At 35.9% G+C, this 20,334-nt stretch overlaps 3 protein-coding genes across 4 annotated transcripts; 2 read left to right on the top strand and 1 right to left on the bottom strand.

Moving 5' to 3' along the window:
• Positions 1–976: 976 nt before the first annotated feature.
• LOC140980256 (amino acid transporter AVT6E-like) lies at positions 977–2,855 on the top strand. 2 transcript variants are annotated; one of them, XM_073445984.1, is made up of 2 exons: positions 977–1,673; positions 1,770–2,855. In XM_073445984.1, exons 1-2 carry the CDS (start codon positions 1,268–1,270, stop codon positions 2,702–2,704), a joined length of 1,341 nt encoding a protein of 446 aa, XP_073302085.1. In that variant the 5' UTR covers positions 977–1,267; the 3' UTR covers positions 2,705–2,855. The 2 variants fall into 2 exon arrangements, with proteins under 2 accessions (XP_073302085.1, XP_073302084.1); XM_073445983.1 differs by having other exon boundaries at positions 977–2,855.
• A 6,223-nt stretch (positions 2,856–9,078) lies between these two features.
• LOC140981094 (BRAP2 RING ZnF UBP domain-containing protein 2-like) lies at positions 9,079–13,881 on the top strand. Its single transcript, XM_073447349.1, has 12 exons — positions 9,079–9,399; positions 9,851–9,966; positions 10,045–10,153; positions 10,252–10,366; positions 10,773–10,870; positions 10,957–11,063; positions 11,190–11,424; positions 11,543–11,596; positions 11,683–11,832; positions 11,990–12,054; positions 13,145–13,199; positions 13,429–13,881. Exons 1-12 carry the CDS (start codon positions 9,181–9,183, stop codon positions 13,585–13,587), a joined length of 1,482 nt encoding a protein of 493 aa, XP_073303450.1. The 5' UTR covers positions 9,079–9,180; the 3' UTR covers positions 13,588–13,881.
• Positions 13,882–14,362: 481 nt separating this feature from the next.
• LOC140981383 (uncharacterized) lies at positions 14,363–19,262 on the bottom strand. The gene is made up of 5 exons (XM_073447771.1): positions 18,821–19,262; positions 16,358–16,408; positions 15,798–15,860; positions 15,634–15,702; positions 14,363–14,966 (listed from the first exon to the last, which is right to left on the bottom strand). The coding sequence occupies exons 1-5, from the start codon at positions 19,157–19,159 to the stop codon at positions 14,697–14,699; spliced, it is 792 nt and encodes a 263-aa protein (XP_073303872.1). The 5' UTR covers positions 19,160–19,262; the 3' UTR covers positions 14,363–14,696.
• Positions 19,263–20,334: the final 1,072 nt, after the last annotated feature.

The raw sequence follows: 20,334 nt of genomic DNA, 5'->3' as shown, positions 1-20,334 counted from the left end.
AATTCTAACTTACTATCATAATCAATTTTGGATAATCAAAATCACCATATGAACAATTTTTAGATTTCAATTAAATTAAATAGAATGTGAGTTCGAAAAACACACAAAATTATTTTTTTAATGATAGCAAAAATCTCAAATGTCAGAATAATCAGGTAACAACAATAAAAAGCTCAATTTATTATTATTTTTTTATTAGAAAAAAACAGGATTCCAAGTGTGCTGCGCATCNTATAATCCAGAAAAAAACTTTAACTTAGAGACCAACTATTAAAAGCAGTTCCATAACATTTTTAAAAATTAAGGCGTGAGTTTGCATATTATGTGAAGTTGAAATTTTGGGCCTCTCAAAGTGAGTATACGAATGAAGCCCAATTTGGATTCTATTACTAACTGTAACCTAAAAAGAAATAATACACAATGGTAATATTTCAGCATATGTAATAAAACTAGATCACAAAAATTTCTGTAAGACGATCTCAAGGATCAATTTCGTGGGTCGAATATCTTATTTGGGTCATCCATGAAAAAGTATTACTTTTTATGATAAGAGTGTTACTTTTTATTGTGAATATCGGTAGGGTTGACCCGTCTTACAGATAAAAATTCTTGAGACCGTCTCACAATAGACATACTCAAACTAGATTCATTATCATAACACATGCACTAACATATGACAAGAAATCATGAAAATGTAGAGGGCATAACCCACCCACATCTATCAAATATGTTAGTTGATCGCGGTGGGAAAAAAATTAGACAAAACTATTCATCCAAAACAAAACATATTTAAATAAAAGATGTGATTTTTTCTGAGATGGAATAAAGTAGTGAAAATTTGTAAAATAACATCAGTTAATTATTTAATTAAGAAAATAACTTCTTTGTGTGTTTTTTAAATACATATAAAGAATTTTTTTAATGAAATAGTTGAACAGGTTAAAAAACAAAATACCTAATAAAATATCAACAAATGTTCGTAAAGCGCAAATTCATAGCTGGAGATTCTGAGACGTCATAAATTCACTTCCTTATTCTCCAATGAGGAACCATAGAACCCAAATTATATGGAGTTCGTCTTTTATACGGATTGGGTCTACCATGCGAAGGATGAAAGTCAACTATTCACCTGAGATCTAAAGCCCTGTTTCAGAAAATGTAATCGATTATCAACTATCCGAGAAATCGCGCATCAAACTTGTCATCGATTCTTCCGCGAGTATCCCCTTCTCTCTATTGATTTGTGAGAATATAGTGGAAACAACAGATGGATAGCAATTATGCGAGATTAGATGTGAAAGATGGAAACTTTGGATTCAAGAATCCGTTGGGCTTAGGTTCTTTAGATCAAGAAAAACATGGGTATTTACATCCCAATACAGGGGGTGATTTAGATGTTGATGATGTATTAGACTTTGAAGATTTACCCCTTATATTTGGGGAAAGAAAATCTGAATCGGATATTTATGGGGCTGTTTTTAATCTCACCACTTCTATTATTGGGGCTGGCATCATGGCTTTGCCAGCCACGATGAAAGTCTTGGGCTTGGTTTTGGGTGTGATCTTGATTGTCTTAATGGGTATTTTGTCGGAAATTAGTGTCGAAATGCTGGTACGTTTTTCAGTTCAATGTAAGGCTTCGTCATATGGTGAAGTTGTTCAGGCTGCATTGGGTAGGACAACTAGAGTTTTATCTGAATTTCGCATTATTGTTAATAATGCTGGAGTTCTTGTTGTTTATTTGATCATCATTGGTGATGTTATGTCAGGTTCGATTCGACATATTGGTGTTTTTGATCAATGGCTGGGACATGGTGTTTGGGATCATAGGAAGCTAGTTATTCTCATAGTATTGGTGCTCTTTCTCGCTCCCATTTGTGCTTTAGATAAGATTGATTCATTGAGCATGACATCAGCTGCTTCTGTGGCACTCGCAGTGTTGTTTGTTATTGTCGCATTTGTAATTGCTTTCATTAAACTCGTAAAAGGGAAAATCGAGCCTCCAAGGATGTTACCCGACTTTGGATCCAAGAAAGCTATTCTTGATTTACTTGTTGTGATTCCCATCATGTCAAATGCTTATGTATGCCACTTTAATGTGCAACCTATTTATAACGAGCTTGAAGGGCGCGCTCCTCACAAAATGTATCGTGTAGGAAGGATCACAACGGTTATTTGTGTTCTAGTTTATGCTTCAACTGCTATTTCTGGCTACTTACTTTTCGGAAAGGATACGGAATCCGATGTACTCACCAACTTTGATAAGGATCTTGGAATTCGGTTTAGTACAGCTTTGAATTACATTGTACGTATTGGGTATGTTTTTCATTTGATTTTGGTGTTCCCCGTGATTCACTTCTCATTAAGGCAAACAGTAGATACACTATTGTTTGAGGGACTAAATCCACTTTGTGAGAGTAGGCAAAGGTGCTTGGTTCTTACTGTAGTTATCTTGGCGTTTATATATCTAGGTTCGACTATGATTCCGAACATTTTGACTGCTTTTAAGTTTACGGGAGCAGCAACAGCAGTCTCGTTGGGTTTCACATTCCCGGCCCTAATTGCATTAAGGTTAGGCAAAGAAGGGAATGAGTTGAGCCACAAGGAGGTGGTGTTATCTTGGTTTATGTTAACTTTGGCAACCATAGTTAGCATTGCTGGAGTTATTGGCAATATCTATGGCCTTAAAAGCGAATCAGAATGACCCTTTTCTTTTTTGGATTCTGCTATGTTAAATGGCCATTTTCTGTGGAAAATACAATGATTATTTACTGATACATGCTCTACGTTTTCCTTTTCTGCCACAATGATATTGGATCAGCTCAAGACAATCGAGCTTTTCGTTGTCATTATTTAAAGCGAGGAAAAAGGATTGAAACTTTGGTTATTTTAAGACAATGTTATGCTGCTAGCGCCTCCACGAGACACTAAAACCAAAGATTGTTCTTAAAGTAACAGCTCTAATGGCAAGGTGTGAGGATCCAAGAAAGTTAATTTCTTGTTTCAGTGACAGGTATAAATATGATTCGCTTACCCTCCTTTGGAGTGCTCAGTGTACTTGACAATTGAACTATCACAATTCCATTAAAGCTACATTCTCAAGCTTTACTCAAATCTGCAGAGAAATACACGAAACTAATTCACAGACCCATTTGGATTTCGTGGCCAATATTCGTGTTCTGTGATTGTGTTGCATTGTATATGGCGTGACACTATTTCATTAATCCTTTGTACAAGAGTAAATTGCTAAAAGTCCAAACTTTCGTTAATTGTAAGCTTATTAACATATGTGAGTTTCAGCTTAAAATTTTGCTTTAACTTGCTATCGAACTCACGCCTATCCCCTACAGAGAGAAAGCATGCCGTTACATCTGGTGTTGGCGGATTTTAACATATATTTAATAACACAAAGGCACAAACAAACCCCGTTCTCTTGGCTTTCAAAGACAAGCCTAGACCCCTTTCTTGTCTATGAATATGCCCTGGCTTTCGCACAAAATGAGCTTGAAAAAGATGACATTTTTTACTTCAACCATGACTTCCTCCGAAGCATGGGGATTTCCATAGCAAAACATAGGCTAGAAATCCTCAAACTTGCTACAAAGGAAAAGGAAAGCGTCCCACATCTAGTGTCAAAATTACTCACTGCGATCAAGCCCAAAACGTCCAAGTTTTCAACAAATTTTCGATCTTGGGCATGTCGTGATGAGTCGCCCCTCGTCATCATGCCTAGTTTAAGATATAAGGATGCTAAGGCCGAGAAAAGCAAGTGGCCAGTTGTGCCTAATAAGATAAGCAAATCTCCACTTTTGACCGTGAATGGAAGATTCCCCGCGCTCTTGCCTAGTTCGATAATGGAAAAGTCTCTGAACAATGCTTTGCAAGATATTGAAAGGGATGGTGAGAAATTGAGTGAAGATTATGATGATTATTGGTCTTGTGTTGTTGAAGAGATCAAGTGGGATTCAATGTTTCAAAACTTGAAATTACTCATTTGCCTGATTTTCTTTCTTTCCTTTTTTTCCTGTGGCCTGTATTCTTGTGTGATGAAAGATTTCTTACAGCCTCTTAACATCGTGTATTTATTGAAGAATATGCTAAACATGTACATTTCTATATTATTTTGGTATTTTTGTTTGTGGGATGCTGGCAAGTAGGGTACTGCATAACAAGTGACATCTTTGATCGCTAGCATGTTCGAATGAGAAAACCAAGTTGGGGTGTAATGATGGAAGGAAACGTTTTCCAGCACAAAGTGACATAAAATACGCCCAACTATTCTTCAATTACTCTCGGAAGTTCAATTTTCGAAGTTGGACAAGAAAATGTAAACGGATTTTGTCAGTAGATAGATCACGGGAATTTTAGATGACCGTTGATTGACAACTCGAGACGAACTCAAATGCGTAGAGGTGCACCTTTTCGAAAAACAAGACATGGAATCCTTGCCAAATTGCGGACAGTCGTTGTTTTCAACATATTCACAATATATTTTCTTCTCTCAAAACCACATTCTAATCAGTTCTAACCTTGAATTTCTAGGAGAGAACTATTGAATTCAAACCTTTAAGACATAAAATAGTAGGTTTCTTTTTTTTTTTGGGTCCTGTTCTACATTGAATGATACACGTGTCATGATATATTTTACCATAACAACTGTAACTATGTTTTTATTAAAGAATGAATCAATTAAAGTCTCTGGAACATGACTCCAATCTAAATAAAAGCAGTGGCGCAGAAGTGTCATGTTTCCATTTGGGGACATAGCATTAATTAGGCCAAAGTATACAGTTCGATTTGTCACTCTCAGTTCCAACTACCAACCAATTGTAGCCGGGCCAATTAATTCTAAATAATCTGGACATATTGGTTCCATGTGATCTCACAATGCACTAAATCATTCACCACTCCATCCACCGGCATTTGCAAGTAAATCAAACCAAGCCATGGATTGGTTCACTTGGCTATCAAAAACCAGTCTTGATCCATCTCTTGTCTACGACTACGCCGTCATTTTCACATACAACGAGCTCGAAGAAGACGACATACTCTATTTCAACCATGAATTTCTTCAGAGTATGGGCATTGCTATAGCCAAACATCGACTCCAGATTCTCAAGCTAGCCAGAAAAGGAAGAATAATCCATCCAATGCTGTGGTCGATCATGTTCGCCATCAAGAAAACCAAGAACTACGTATTCAAGAAAGTCGAAGCTCTAACTCATCGCAATAGTTCTTCTCTTTCACTCGTTAAAGTTCGAAACAACAGCCTGAGATGGAAGGTGTCTATGTTACAGAGGAACAAAAGAAGCTTGATCAGGGCAGGTGTGGAAGAAACTAGGCCAACTAGGGAAAGAAATGAAAATCACAAATTCGGGTTTGGTCAAAAAAATTTGATGATCGGGTACAAGGATCTGCACTGGACAGACAATGAAAGCTCGAGCTCGATTCAAACTCCAAGCAGTACGGTCGAAACAAAGGTAAACCCTTGCAATAGTAGCTTCTCGAGCACATTGGGTCAGTCCCTAGATGGTGAGTATTGGTGCAGTAGTATGGAAGAAAACAAGTGGGATTCAATGTTTACAGACTTGAAACCTACCTGATAGATAATCAAGGAGCAAAAATAGTTACAGATTTCGTAGGGCTGTTTATTTCCACTTACAATATCGTTTTGTTATGTTCGCAATAGTCTCGTGATGGCCACTAGACAATTAATTACATTTGTTATAGGTTTCACATAAAGGGTTAAATCTTTGGTCTCGAGCAACACTTGATAAAGAGTGACCTTTTGAAAATGTATATATCTCGTGACTGGCTTGGCTTGGCTTGGCTTGTACGCGAGTGAGGACATAACAACTAGTGGAAGACTTTAAGGTAATAAATAAAAGTTAAATGTATTGAGCTAAGGGATGGTAGATTTAATGACTATAATCCTTCCCGCATCAACTATTTTTATATGTAAAAACTTGTGTGAGACGATCTCAAATGTTGTATTTCGTGAGACATATCTCTTATTTGGGTCATTCATGAAAAAATGTTACTTTTTATGTTAAGAGTATTACTTTTTATTGTGAATATCGGTAGGGTTGACCCGTCTCACAGATAAAGATTCGTGAGACTGTCTCACAAAACACCTACTCTTTTATATATATGTGGTTACACTTTCTATTTTCTTATTGAAAATAAAACTCTATACTAAATCTAAAAATTCAGGGCTACGTTTGTTACTTGAGAAATGAGGGTGTGATTAATCAAAACATCGCAGTTGAACCGGTTATTTCGTAAATAGATATTTTTCTCTTGACTTTACCAATTTTATAAATAAATTTACTTATTTTCCTAATTTTTCCGAAATTTCAATTCTTTGAATTTATTTTTTTCTTATCTTAATATTTAAAAGCTATAACTGAAATCCATCATATTAGGAATTTTTAAAACTGAAAACAGAACCAAATCAAACTGTTATAAAAAAAAAATCAAATGATCTGTTAATCTAGAAAATCATAATGGCAATCAACTTTTCCCCTAAATATGGGTAATTCACATGATTACAAATCTCAGTATGAAAATAACGAGAACATACAATTTCCCACTGCAAAAATTGAGAAATTCCCCACGAAAATATTTACAATAAAAAAAGATAATTTCTTTTTCTCATAAAAAGAAATAATGCGAGCCCTTTCTTCACTAAAACGAAGAACTCTATACTCTACTCAGCGAGTCAACCCACTGAGTTCACACTCCGAAATGTACAGAACTCCGAAACCTTCACGCTCCCCGACTCACCCAAGATTCTCCGCCGCCTTAGACATTGCGGATAAACGGCTCGGTCGCGGCTGGAAATTTTCTCGGCGGCGCTGGGTGTGCGAGGACGGGCGAATCAAAGATGCCAGAGCTCTCTTCATCAAATCGCCTTCCACCGTTCCGATTCGAACCAAGGAATTCGTCATCGCAGATCTCCGCATATTCAATTGACGGTTACCCGACCGACACGACGCCTCCCGGTTATTGACATGCCCCGGGGAAGGACTGTTCTTGTGTAAACTGCACCGAAAGGATCCAGGATGAGTCGTAGGAGAACACGCACACGTCTTCTTCGGAGCTGAACACAGTGGCCTGGAGTTCGACTTCTGGTTGTGCTGGCGGTTGTTGGAGGTGGAAAATCGAACGGTTGGGGAACCGGCCCGGCCGAGACTGATACGGGTGGGGCTGGTGGAACGGGCGAGGGCTGGCGCGGGTCGGGTCACGAAATTGGAAATGGACGTTCTGGAGATAGAGGAGGAGCAAAAACGGTTGGGCGAGAGGGATCGGTGGAAGTGGCTGTGTGGTGTAGTACCTTGAGAGGTTCTTGATTTCGCAGACGATGCCGCCATTGATTACACTTTCGATCGGAGAAACTGACAAAGGGAATGAATCAAGGAACAAATTAATAGGAGGTGTCTATGGCAGTTCCGTAAATAAAACGCGTTATAGGGAGATTCCTGATAGAGATTCAATGGAGTTGTACTTGGTGCGGTTTGGTTTCCTGTGGGCACCCACGACAAAAGTATGGGCTGGTGGAATAATCAGTTCATATTGTTCACGCTTCCAACAGCGCGTTACGGCAACGTATTCTATTGTTGTCTACGCGTGTTCGTCACGGAAAGGAGATAAAGTCGGCTTTGACCGTTGGAATTGGATAATTTAGTAGCCATGTGTCGCTATAACGGAAAATGTATTTACAGGCTGACACGTGCGAAGACAACGCTTGTGCTGGTGAAAATCAGACGCTTTTCTGGTTTCAACGCATTGGTCGCCGCGGACTCAACTTTAATACGTGTCACTTTTGTATATATTTTAAAATCTAATATGGTTTAAATGATAGTAACTTTTTTAGAAAGATAATATAATCTTATATCATAATATACTTTTTTTAAAAATAATAATAATGTATACAGCTTTGTTTTTTAACTTTATCCTTCAGTTTTTTTTGGGGATCATTTTAGTATGTCTTTTTTCTCAGTTCTTATTATATTTAAATTTCATAAATAAAGATTCGACAATATTTCTATCAATAATTTTCTTAGAAAGAATCGTCACCGATCTTGCTAATTGGCTAAGATATTAAAATTCCATAATTACAAAAGGTATTTTATTAAATCTTATGTTTTTATACAATATAATAAATAAATCAAAACTTTGGAAACTAGTTTACATTGTTGTTTGTACAATATTTTGAGTTGCGGCCATGTTAGGTGATAAAAATTTAACTTGTAACTATTCAAACAACGTTGATTCTAAATTTGATCGTTAATTAATAGTTTTAATCTTTTAAACTAATATGCACCAAAATAAAAAGATACTTAAAATTGAAGAAAACAAATTCACATGATTTTGTATTTATTATGATACGTAAGAATTTAGAAACATAAAAGCATAATATAAATTGTTGAATCCGGAATGAAAAAAATCGAAATGCTTGGAATTAGACTAAAAACATAAACTGCTTGAAGATGAAAACCAGATATTTTGCAAATAATTTGCAAAAAATGTGTTGTTGAGTTATTGTTTTTTCGTTGTCTGTCGATGCCTTTATTTTCTTCATATTCTGGACGGTTCTCCCACTCCATAACTACTATATGATTTTGTCTATTAGATCTTCACAATCTTTTCCAATTTGAACGTTATTTGATTTATTCCAACCAATTTTGAATTGACGAACTAATTTGATCTTCTAGGTTTTTTTTATTATATATTTGGACTTGGGCTCAATCATTGGGTTGAGCTCATTTTAATTTTTTGATGTAGGCAATTGTATAGACGATCTTGACGGGCCCAATCGCTAGTTGACATTAATAATGTGGAATTAATTAGAGATTACGGAAAGATGGGATCGTAAAGTTGAGTAAGTATGTATCTCACCAATTTTTATCCATATGTCGGTTCTATCTTATCGATATTAATAATAAAAAATAATATTTTTAATATAAAAAATAATATTTTTTTTTATAAATGATCCAAATAAAAAAATTAAATTTATAAAATTAATTTGTTGGACCGTCGTAAAAGAGTTTGTGCGTCGGCTTTGAGTCGAGTTAGTTAACACTTAACCAGACTTTGAAATCCTTTATTTCGGCATGGAAGCGACGGAGTAAAAGAATATAAAGCTCAAGTCTTGCACGAGATTTTCCACAATCAACAATGTTGGAAGAGACTTCAACTAGTGCGAGCGCCGCTGCCGTGGCGTTGGAAGAGGATTTGTTCTGGTCTAAAGCGGCCGGAAATCCTTCTGTAGACGTATCCACGCTATCTAATGCGCAGGCTTTCCATTTTTCTTCCGGAAACCCTAGAATCGAAGAAACCAGAGGCCTCATGCATCTGTACTGCGACGCCGCCTCTTCACTGTTTTTCAGCCTTCCTGTAAGATAGCTTGACTTGATTTTTATTTAATTGAATTTCCGCCGATTTATAGTAATTCCATTGTTAAGAAAATCTATAGCCTAACTTTTTCGTACTCTGTCTCGCCTGAGCTGCGCATATAAATAAACGATTCGGTTTCTTTTCATGAAATAGTTTGGGTGAATATAACCGTTTTTATTGCTGCTGCTGTCATTACATGCGATCTGCATCAGCACGTTACGAAAAAAAGGTTTCAATTTTATTAATTAAACTGTTGGTAAAAGACAAACCCGATAATATATCATTCTACAAAAAATGATCGGTAACTTGCACAGTCCTTATACTTGATTCGTGTAAATATGACTAGAATATATATGTTTGTTTGATGGTTTTTAATTTTTGTTTAAACTGCTAAATACGACGACTCTCCCAAACGTTCAGCTTCTTTTTTTTTTCCACGTGTGTGTTTTAGGCGGAACGGAAGCCGCTTATTTGTGTTCTAGGGGTGCCTAATCACATGACATATTCAGATTTTTGCAAGTTCTGTGGTTCATTCATTCAGCACATGTCGGAAATGCGAATTGTCAGGTCGATACAAGAATTTTGTAACAGCTAGTTTAATATTTCACTTTGTAGAAATGATTTTTCTTACATATAAAAGTTTAGGACTGAGGGGTCGGAGGATCGCTACAGTATTTTAATCAGGCTAGATGATCAAAATTCAGCTGATTCTTTTTACAAACATTTCAATCACAAATGCTTTTCATCGCTCGAGGTATTGTTTCCTTATCTGGTCATTTGTTATCTGAAATATTAAAACTTTAATGCAGAATTCTTATTTATAACTCTATGTATGCTTGACTCTGAATACAGGAGGAGACCTGCCATGTGTTTTTTACTGCAGATATACAGTACACTGGATCTATTGAGCACTCACAGCCTTCCACAGGAAGCTCTGGAGAACAGCCTTCTTGTCCAGTTTGTCTTGGTACTGCATGTTAGATGTCAGTTGTAATACGTTCTGTGCTCGACTAACTTTTGTAATGTAAAAAATAAGCAAATTATGTTATGTAGAGGTTATTGCTATTTTGGCTTTAGCAATCGCCAAAGCTCGCGGTTGTTATGGTCGTTGGTAGAACTTTTATCAGTATAGCTGAAACAACATTGTTGATTTCATCAACTCAAGTATAATAATGAACGATAAGAATAAAAATATGAGGTACTCAAAACGACTTTATAAGCCACTGATCTTTTTTATGAACTAGATTACGAGTATTTGAGCTTTGTTACTTCTATTTTTTTCATCTTTTTCGGTGTGTATTACTGGTAGTATTATTCTACAGGTCATAAAAAATTGAATTACTTATATTTTTCAAATTAGTTGCCTATTTCAGAGAAATTAGACCAAGATTCAGGTGGGATTCTTACTACTATCTGCAATCACTCCTTTCACTGCTCTTGTATTTCTAGATGGACAGATTCTTCTTGCCCGGTAGGCATTATTCATCACTTTTTGGAATTATTTCAGCTATGATAAAGGCTATCCAAGGTACTTTACTAATGATGTTGATTATCTAGGTATGTCGTTACTGCCAGCAACAGCCTGAGAAATCAATCTGTTATGTTTGTCAAACCTCAGACAACCTCTGGATGTGTGTCATTTGTGGTTTTGTAGGTTGTGGGAGGTAAAAAATTTGGTTTGCTCCATCTGAGTTACATAATAATTCCTGATTTGTCTGGAATTATTGCGAGTAATGATTTCTAAACATATTAAATTTGTATTTGGTTTCTTATCATGTTATTTGGGGCAGGTACAAGGATGGACATGCTGTAAGCCATTGGAAAGAAACACAGCATTGCTATTCCCTTGAACTGGAAACTCAAAGGGTGTGGGACTATGTTGGAGACAACTATGTTCATCGTTTGATCCAATCTAAAACTGATGGAAAGTTGGTTGAGCTGAACCACCATTGCACACATAAAGATGATGAAAATGGTGATTGCATTGGATTTAGTGACACTCTTCCAGACAGTGAAGTTGAATCTGTACATTTTTAGCTTACTATGTTTGTCTTCTCTCACCGGCACATGCTTTTGATCCCTTATCAATCCACATAGTTGCATGTTTTTCTTCATTCATGATTTTGGACTTTCTTCCCTGCAGATAGTGAACGAGTACAATGAGCTTCTTTCTTCTCAACTTGAAAATCAGAAAAATGTTAGTTCCTCTGTTTGTTATCATCAATTAAAGTTGACGGTATCTTTGTTTATTATGTAAGTATTTTTTTATTATTTTGGATACAGTATTTCGAGTCTTTACTGCAACAAGTTGAAGAAGACACTGAAAGAGAATCTTCTGTTGCTGTCGAGAAAGCTTTGAGTCAAAATCCAAAGTTGCTGAAACTACAGGCCAAGCTGGACAAATTCTCCGAAGAAAAGAAATTTCTCGATGATGTGAGTAATCTTTTTAATTTTCTCATTCGTTTTCGTTTGTTAAACTAGTAGCATTGGTACAACGCTGTCGAACACTAATTGAAAAGCGCAAAGAAGATATGGTCTAACATGAGTTATCGTACTATATTTTGAAACTTTATCATATTTACTTTTGTAGATCAATGACAATCTTTTGAAGAACCAGAGCATATGGGAATCAAAGATAGACAATATTGAAGAAAGGTAACAACACTCTTCAGCTAGGGATATGGACAGAATAAGATTTCCCAACATTTTGGATTAAAATTTCAATGACATGGTTAAACTACTGGCTGAGATTGCTTTCTACTTAGTTGATGGCTTGGATAGTGTTTGGGTGGAGAGGAGAAACTTTCTTAACAATAAACATGGTATGAGAAAAGTGCTTTTGTTGACAAAATTGTTGTGTAAAATTGCACTTTTAAATTTGAAAAAGTGTTCTAGAAGGACAGAAAGTAGAGGATATAGCTACAAGAAAAAAGTTCTTTTCAAAAAGCACTAGAAAGAGCATTCTTTAATAGAGGGATTTTTTTGTATCCAACTGCATTCTTATTTCATGCAAGGCTGGTTTTAATGCTTGATTCATCAATTCTGGCAAAACTGTCCTAAACAGACATAAAACAGAAGAATTAAGTCCTTATTATAGCTGGCCTTTTGTGTTCGGCACCTTTTCTTGATATTGTTAGATTCAGGTCCTAGCCATTCTTGGATTTGTTAGCTCCTGCATAAAGTTGTTTTGACTTTTGCCTGGATGAAAATTTAGTCTCCTTTCATCTTAGAAATTTCTACCCTTTACTTCTAGCCTGTTGGTGTTTTGCTTATATGTTCTGTTTTTCTTAGAAACATCTCTAAATTGAGCTAGCTAGCAGCAAGAGATCTATTATACGCTGGATTAAAACCTCTTTTTAACTTTTTTCAAATTTGAAGTGTTTGTGCCAGGTGTGTGTTGCATTTGATTACGTTCTCGTCCCACTAGTGTCATGACAGTAATTTGTCATCCATGGAAAGAATAACTACCAATTAATTTAATGCACCTATTTTGGAAAAACTTTGACCTTTAGCGCAGTGGTGCAAACCGTTTACTAATTTACTGTTTGTACCATTTTGAGCATCCAACTTTGTTAACTGCTTCAATTGCAAACTTTTCATAATATTCTCATTTCTAATCTACATAAGATACATGATAGATGTGTGTAGTTGAATATTTGGTTTGGGATTAGGTCCTGTTGTATGACCGACGTAAATTTGTTTATTCCAAGCTTTTTCTGAGGTCCTGACCTTTTCTCGATGCTAGGGAGAGGAGACTTCTGAAACTCAAGGATAAGAAAATCGAGGAGTTGGAGGAGCAGGTATGTCAAATAGATTATCTTCCCAACAAATTGTTTTTTCCCTCTATGACCTGCATATAAGTTTTCTGCTATATCGTGTGGTATTGTTACGGTGAATATGTTTCGGCCCCGTGTTTCATGGTTTCCAATTCTTTGTTAGCGTAAATTTACGTAAAAGATCATTCCCGACAAATTCTGCAAACGCTGCTGTTCTATGTATGGAGTCACTGACTCTTATGAGCGTGCACAGCTAAGAACTTTGATGGAATCCCTCGAGGACGCGAATGCGGAGGAGCAAAAGAGTACAGAACATCATCCAACAACTTCAACTATTCTCAAGGACGAAACTGTGCCCCGGCCTACGAAAGGAGCCACAAAAACGACTTCCCGGGGAAAAAGCAAGGGATAAACGGAGGCTGCTTGGCTTCTGGGACTATGCTATTGTTGAATAATTGAAGGTTTTTGTTCATAATTGTGGGACAGACCATGATGACTGCATAGATGTCTTGAACGCTTACGCTTATTCTCTTTGCCGAATATGGATTTAGATGTGGAGTAGATACGATGTGATCCGGAGGTTCCTTTGTCTGGCCCACTACGTTTCACTTTCTATAATAATAATAATAATTGTTAACAAGGTACACAAACAAATTGTATTTTTAAAAAAATTGTGTAATTATTTAGTAATTTATTATAAAAATAACTTGTGCTGGAATAAATTATATTTTTTAAATAATACAATTTTCTATAAAACCATTTAGTATTGTTAAATGAATTTAATCATTGAAAAAGATTTTAATTTAGTGTTGTAAGCAATAACTTTATAATATTATATAATCTTTTGATTTTCATGATTATAATAATAAATATTAAATCATTTTAATATGATATTTTTGGGAAAAGTATTTGAAAGAGATATGGTTAAAGCACAATAAATTATTTCTTTTGCAATATATAAAAGAAAATAATCTGACGGGCTTTCATTTAACAAATTTTGTTCTTATTGGAAACATTTTCGAGCATGGGAGACAGAAATGGTGTGGCTTTAATTGTTAAATAAAATATAAATGGTTTGGACAACAAATTTTTGAAATATATATATAATCAGTTCAACCGCAGCAAGAAGATGCATGCGGCTGCACACGGTTGATTTAACGAAGCATCATCTAGAAAGGGAAATAATCTAACACAAACATTTCAATTTCAATCGAAAAAATGTATGTATAATATACTCGAATCTTACATAATAGAGTTCTTATCTAAACTAGAAACCTTGCCAAACAGGAAACTAGGCGTTGAAGAAAAGAACATGAATGCATCTAACAGGTAAGGATCCGTTTAATTCCTTCATAACTAAACAAAAAGAATAGATCCTAACTACAGGCAGTACTTTTCACGTTGTAACATTTAATCGGCTCTATCATATAGTTACAGCAGTTTCATTCCAAATCAAGGTTCCAAGTCAAGGTTTAGCCCTTGTTTGCTATTGGGATTCTTTGATTATATTTGTTATTTCGTTTATTGATTCCAGCTATCCCCACAAGCAACTTCTAGGTTGCGTTCTTCCTCAAACGGCAAGTTCAGGTCAGGAACCAGAAATTTAGGATTAAATGCAGCCATTTCCTTCTGTTTTAGAGTGGAACATTGAAGAATAGCATCACTGTCTAAGAATGGTGCTACCATAGCAGGGACGGAATCAAAAGCTGTTTTCTTTTGCTGAAGTTGAACTGAAATAATTCCCTTAGCTACGGATGTTGTTCCTCTATCATTAGGGAGTTGCAGTTCAGTCTGTAAAAAAGATCGATCAAGAGACATGAGTGAAGGGCAAAGGACCAAAAAATTTTATGCTAACCAGGCCCTCATAGCTTTCCAGTAATAAAACCTTTTGCAAGATATGATTACCTATAGCATAACCTTAATGTACAACTAGAGATGGCAGAAAAGCATCTGAACTAATTAAAAAAAGAGAGCAAGTGAATGAATAGAATTATCAAAATTGAGACGACCATGCCAAAATTGGGATGTTCTAAAGTGACATACAACAAGCATAATAATATTTAAATACCAAAATATGGAAATGACAGAGAAACACAAGGAAATAAGCCTTTCAGAAGAGCTACTTATGTCAACTTACACTTCAAATCTTCCACAGATCATAAAAACAGTGTAAAAGGCTATCTTGAACCAAATTGGAATCCAAAATGCCAGCGATTTACATGATTTAGTAACTTCCTGACTTTGCGGGCAGATATTTTAAAATATGCCTCGCATTAGATATATATTTACGTATATTGAAGTCTTTATCCAAGTATCTTCACGAAAAGACCACTGCCAAAACCTAGGCATATTTCTGAAAAGTCACTTTTTAAAATGTACAAAGTGGAGCGTTGATAAGAAAAAACCAAATGGAATACGCATAATAATCGGACAAACAAATGAGTTCAGGCAATTGCACCTTTGCCCTCTTCAAGCTTTCATTTGTAGCCCTTTGTTTCTCCAATTTTAGGCGCAAGGATACTATATCCTGAAAAGAAATAGGGTTGTGCTTCAATATTTTTAGATTTTAATGTGAATAAAATTTTTGTTGGGGCATAAAAGCAACAAAAATAGGTTTTGTACTCTTTTCAGCTCTCTTCTTTCTTTAACAAGTAAGTTTTCCTCTTCTTTGAGTTCAACCAATGTCTGCGCATGAACACCATATACAGTAAAATTGTTAGTCAACTCCTGCAGGTCAATGCTGCTTCTTTTGTTATTCACCACTTTCTCAAATATTGAAGAGTATCACTTTCGCATGGATAATCTATGTATATTTCAGCTTTCAGTCAACATGTAAACTGTCCTTAGACAAAGAAATCCCGGTTCCTAAAAGCCGAATCAAGATCCTGACTAATTACACAAGTTAGGCGAGACGTGGTTTTCAGCTCCAAAACTACCAGCACCAACTCAGTTATTTTTGTCAAATTAGAATAATTCACCTTTGTATGTAGCATCATACAGGTATTTCTAGAGTATACGACATCCAAAAAACATAATGGTTGGTAGTCAATGATTTAAAAACTCTGAAACAGTAACTAATGTTTCTTAAGTCTTAGTAACTGTATCAATTATTGAATGTCTCAGCCACCAAAGCATTTTTTGACATAAAATCTAAGCAAACTCAATGAACCAAATAGATTCACCTTCTTCTTTCGTGACAGCTTGGAGGAGGATTTCTCACCGTCGCAATTAGCCTGTAACATAAAACACGATCAGTGCATATTCAGAAGTTTAAATGAAAGAACAATTTAATGTTCCTGTGTATGCACCATGGATGGAAATATAACAAATAACATAATCTAAACTTGACTGTTTCTTTAGGTTTTGACAATTTTCTTACCATAAAGTTTAAACTGAGGAAGTAGAGAGATGGTTGTTTGTTCATGTCCGAGAATTTTTTTGTCTTTATGGCAACTAAAGAAAACAATTAACAGTACTCAATGATAACATAATTCATGAATAAACAAGATATGTACCAAGAATATTTAGAAAAAGATGTCTTAAGCAGATATAGGTAGATTTTGAAAGATGAATTGAATTGCCCTCATTTCTTGATACGAGGAAACTGAACTAGCCCCAAATAAAGTAAAGGGATAAAACAAAGACGTGGAAATGCAAATTAATCAAGGAACCAAAGTTAGTTGAAGACGTTGATTTGGCAATTCATTATCAGCTTACAACGCATAGTTTGGTGACAAAAAATGGACCCTCGGCTCCAACTTCAGAGCTAAATCCACACCGTGCATTTCCACACGTTTTGCATTAAATCATCTTATACTCATTCTATTATCCGAAAACCTTCATATACGGCCTAATCCTTATTTGAACAAAAATCTAGTTTCCTGGACCTCACAAAAAAGATACGTATCAAAGAGGTGAAAATAGAAATAGCCCACCGTAATCAACCCCTCTTAAATAATTTAAAAAGTAATATCTTAACCTGTGACAGCGTCGGAAAATCCAAGAAAAACGACGCAACCCATGTATCTAAAAGTCGAACACTGTTCGACTCAAAGTATTTACATTCCATATTGGGAAGTCGTAGAAAGTTAAGAAACACGTGCATCTCCTTACACGAAACAAAAATTCTAAATTGTATACATTATTAAAAGCGTGAATATCATTTCACCCGATAAAAATATCGAATCATCCTCGTTGACCATATGCTAACAAGAAGTCCTGTTTTACCCTTTTCCGAGCCTGTTACCTGTTACTGTTGGAATAAGTCTTTTTTGATTTCACGTACAGTTGTGCGGTTCCTTGGGTAGTTCGCTTCAAGTTGTGCACAAGTGGCAGCATAATATGGTTCGATGATAAAGACAAGCAGAAACAGAACTAGATATATATAATTATTTGCCAAAAGAAAAAAAGAAAAGAAACACACTTTGGTAAAGGGTTCATGCTTCAGACACATTGGATTTCTCCCCTAATTTAATACTAACAAGACTTGAATATCTTTACAGATAAAGTGTTCAACCACTAACAACGCTCCACCAAACAAAACGCAGACCTATGTCGCCATCACCGCACCATACCCCTCATCAATTGACCATAATATCCCGACACTGCAAGCAAAATAATAATAATACTATTAAAAAAACCCACCTTCCGAATTTATTCTTTGTTCTTTTTTCTTGGCCAGTAAGTTGAGAAATTAGAAATTTAATTCGGGTTTATGACACTTTGTGAACAAAGTTTGACTTAGGAGGCTTTCATAAATATTTGCCTAATCTACAGCAAAGGGAACAGCTCCAAAATTCACTCGCCCTAACCAAATAAATAAAAATATAAATAATACCGAATCCACAAATTTTTAAATCCACTGTTGTTGGGTATCGAATCAGAGCGAAACTAGAAACTTTCCGAAACTGAAATGACGAGAATCCCCTGCCCCAGGGTGATCAGTCAAATAAGGCCGCGTGACTACGACTACAAGGCAAGGCGCATATTAATGGAAAGATGGGCGGGATGCTGACTGCTCTGCTCTGCTCAGCTCAGCTCAAAAAATAAAAAATTGAAACGATCCCATTTTTGAGTACAACCATATATTCATAAATCCAAAAATATATAATCATAAATTGTAAAAAAAATATTTACTTGCGTTGAAACAAACAATTACTAATCGGAGAAAAGAAGGGGATATTGATATTAATCCATAAATGGAAGTCGAAGGATGGAAGCGTGGAGGGGCATTTCGGCAAATCATATGCCGAGATTTTCAGGGGGACACCCGTTGCAGACGAGGGTATTATTGTCATTTCACGAAAGTGACAAAGCAGGTGGAAACCAGAAGACAAAAGGTTTGGAATGGCGCTGAATCAGGCTTCCTGAGTTAGCGTGGCAGTAAATATAAACTACACTCAGGGGTATTTCCGTCAATTCGCATTAGATCACGGAATGACAACTGACACGAGAGCTTTATTAAGGAAAGACTCTGAGAGAATACATCTCCTCCAACGATAACAGTCCCGCCGCCGACGCGACACCGCCGGCTGCCGTAATTGACTTTCACCGCAGTGGAAGAACACGCGTACGTAAAAACTTAAACACGAACAGAGTACATGTATGCTGCATATGTGTAAACATTTTTTTTCCCGTGTACAAACCTTAGATCTCGCGGAGGCGGAGGGTTTAGATGGTCGGCTGGACTCTTCCAGAGAGGTGGCGCCGCAACCTCCCCCACCACATCCACCGCTGTAGGAGGTGGCACCGCTCCATGACAGCGGGGTGGTGGGGCTGGCCCTGGGAGCCTGTTTCTTCGAGGTATTGGTAACGGAAACAGGCTTTGACCTGCGTTGACGCACCGTCCACTCGATCGGGAACGCCGCCGGCTTGAGATTACTTGACGGCGTCAACGACGCATGGTTTAAGCGGACCAGGAGCTCCACCGCCATGGTGTCGTCGTTCATGGCAGCTTTCACCCACTCGTCATCACCGGAATTCATGACTGCTTAGAGAGAAAAAAGAAACGGGTAAATGGAATGGTGGTGGCAAAGAAAATATGAGAGAAGTACACAAAATTTAAGAGATGAGTGTGTTTTATATGTTTGCGTGCACAAAATTTAAGAGATGAGTGTGTTTTATATGTTTGCGTGCGTGTATGGTGAAGATGCCTGTTGACAACTCCTTGTGTGGGTTGGCCAAAATACCCTTTCTTTTAGCAATTTATATATATTCATTTTGGAATTGTATTATTAACTTTGTGATTTTTAAAATAATTAATTTTTGACGTGTTTTAATAATTATATATCATTAAAATATTATAATTTTAATATAAGTCACATACTATTACTAAATAATATTTGTTTCTTAAACATCAAATAGGATGTTTAATTTTTATTCTGTTTACCCAAAAAAGCAAAAACTTGTGTGAGACGATCTCACGGGTCATATTTTGTGAGACAGATTTCTTTTTTAGGTCATCCATGAAAAAATATTACTTTTTATGCTAAGAGTATTACTTTTTATCGTGAATATCGGTAGAGTTGACCCGTCTCACAGATAAAAATTCGTGAGACCGTCTCACAAAAGACCTGCTCAATTTATATTTCTGAAAGTTTTAAATTTTATAACAATATGCGTATCTTATACTATATTTTAAATTCATGTATTACAAATGCTTAATTTACCTGCACAGTTTACAAACAGACACACACAACTTAGAATATTGTAAGATTGAATTTTATCCATAAGTTTAAAATACAGACTTATATTGGACCATCCAAGTCATATATGGGATTCAACTGGGCCTTGTTTGGTTCCTAAGTACTGATGTGAATGATTTCTTTTTTCTTCTTTTTTTTTTAATCACAAATTTTGCAAATAATTTGATATATTTGAATGAGAAGAACTACTATTGAATCATTTAAAACAAATTGATATTAAGTGAAAGTACATTTGAAATTTATATGATCATATAAAAGTTGTATCACACAAGTTTAATGTGATATTTCATGTTTTCAAGATTCAATATATAGACATCGTATCCGTTATTTTTCGATGTACACTGAGTGAACTCTTGAACTAAACCTGCGAACGAGGCTTATAAGGTAAATTGCACAAGGTTTATTTTGTGTGATAGTCTCACTCGAAAAAATGCTAGTAAGAAAAATATAACTTT

Source organism: Primulina huaijiensis, chromosome 7, assembly GCF_012295235.1.
Source record: "Primulina huaijiensis isolate GDHJ02 chromosome 7, ASM1229523v2, whole genome shotgun sequence".
Taxonomy (NCBI): domain Eukaryota; kingdom Viridiplantae; phylum Streptophyta; class Magnoliopsida; order Lamiales; family Gesneriaceae; genus Primulina; species Primulina huaijiensis.
This window is presented reverse-complemented; position numbering and strand designations above follow the sequence as displayed.

Coding starts and splice junctions, on each gene's coding strand:
- LOC140981383 (XM_073447771.1), bottom strand. CDS start 19,159: ATGAATTCCGGTGATGACGAGTGGGTGAAAGCTGCCATGAACGACGAC. Junction 16,409..18,820: donor CCGCCTCCGCGAGATCTAAG/GTTTGTACACGG, acceptor TTTATGTTACAG/GCTAATTGCGACGGTGAGAA. Junction 15,703..15,797: donor AAAGAAGAGAGCTGAAAAGA/GTACAAAACCTA, acceptor ATTTCTTTTCAG/GATATAGTATCCTTGCGCCT.
- LOC140981094 (XM_073447349.1), top strand. CDS start 9,181: ATGTTGGAAGAGACTTCAACTAGTGCGAGCGCCGCTGCCGTGGCGTTG. Junction 9,400..9,850: donor CACTGTTTTTCAGCCTTCCT/GTAAGATAGCTT, acceptor TGTGTGTTTTAG/GCGGAACGGAAGCCGCTTAT. Junction 13,200..13,428: donor TCGAGGAGTTGGAGGAGCAG/GTATGTCAAATA, acceptor GAGCGTGCACAG/CTAAGAACTTTGATGGAATC.
- LOC140980256 (XM_073445983.1), top strand. CDS start 1,268: ATGGATAGCAATTATGCGAGATTAGATGTGAAAGATGGAAACTTTGGA.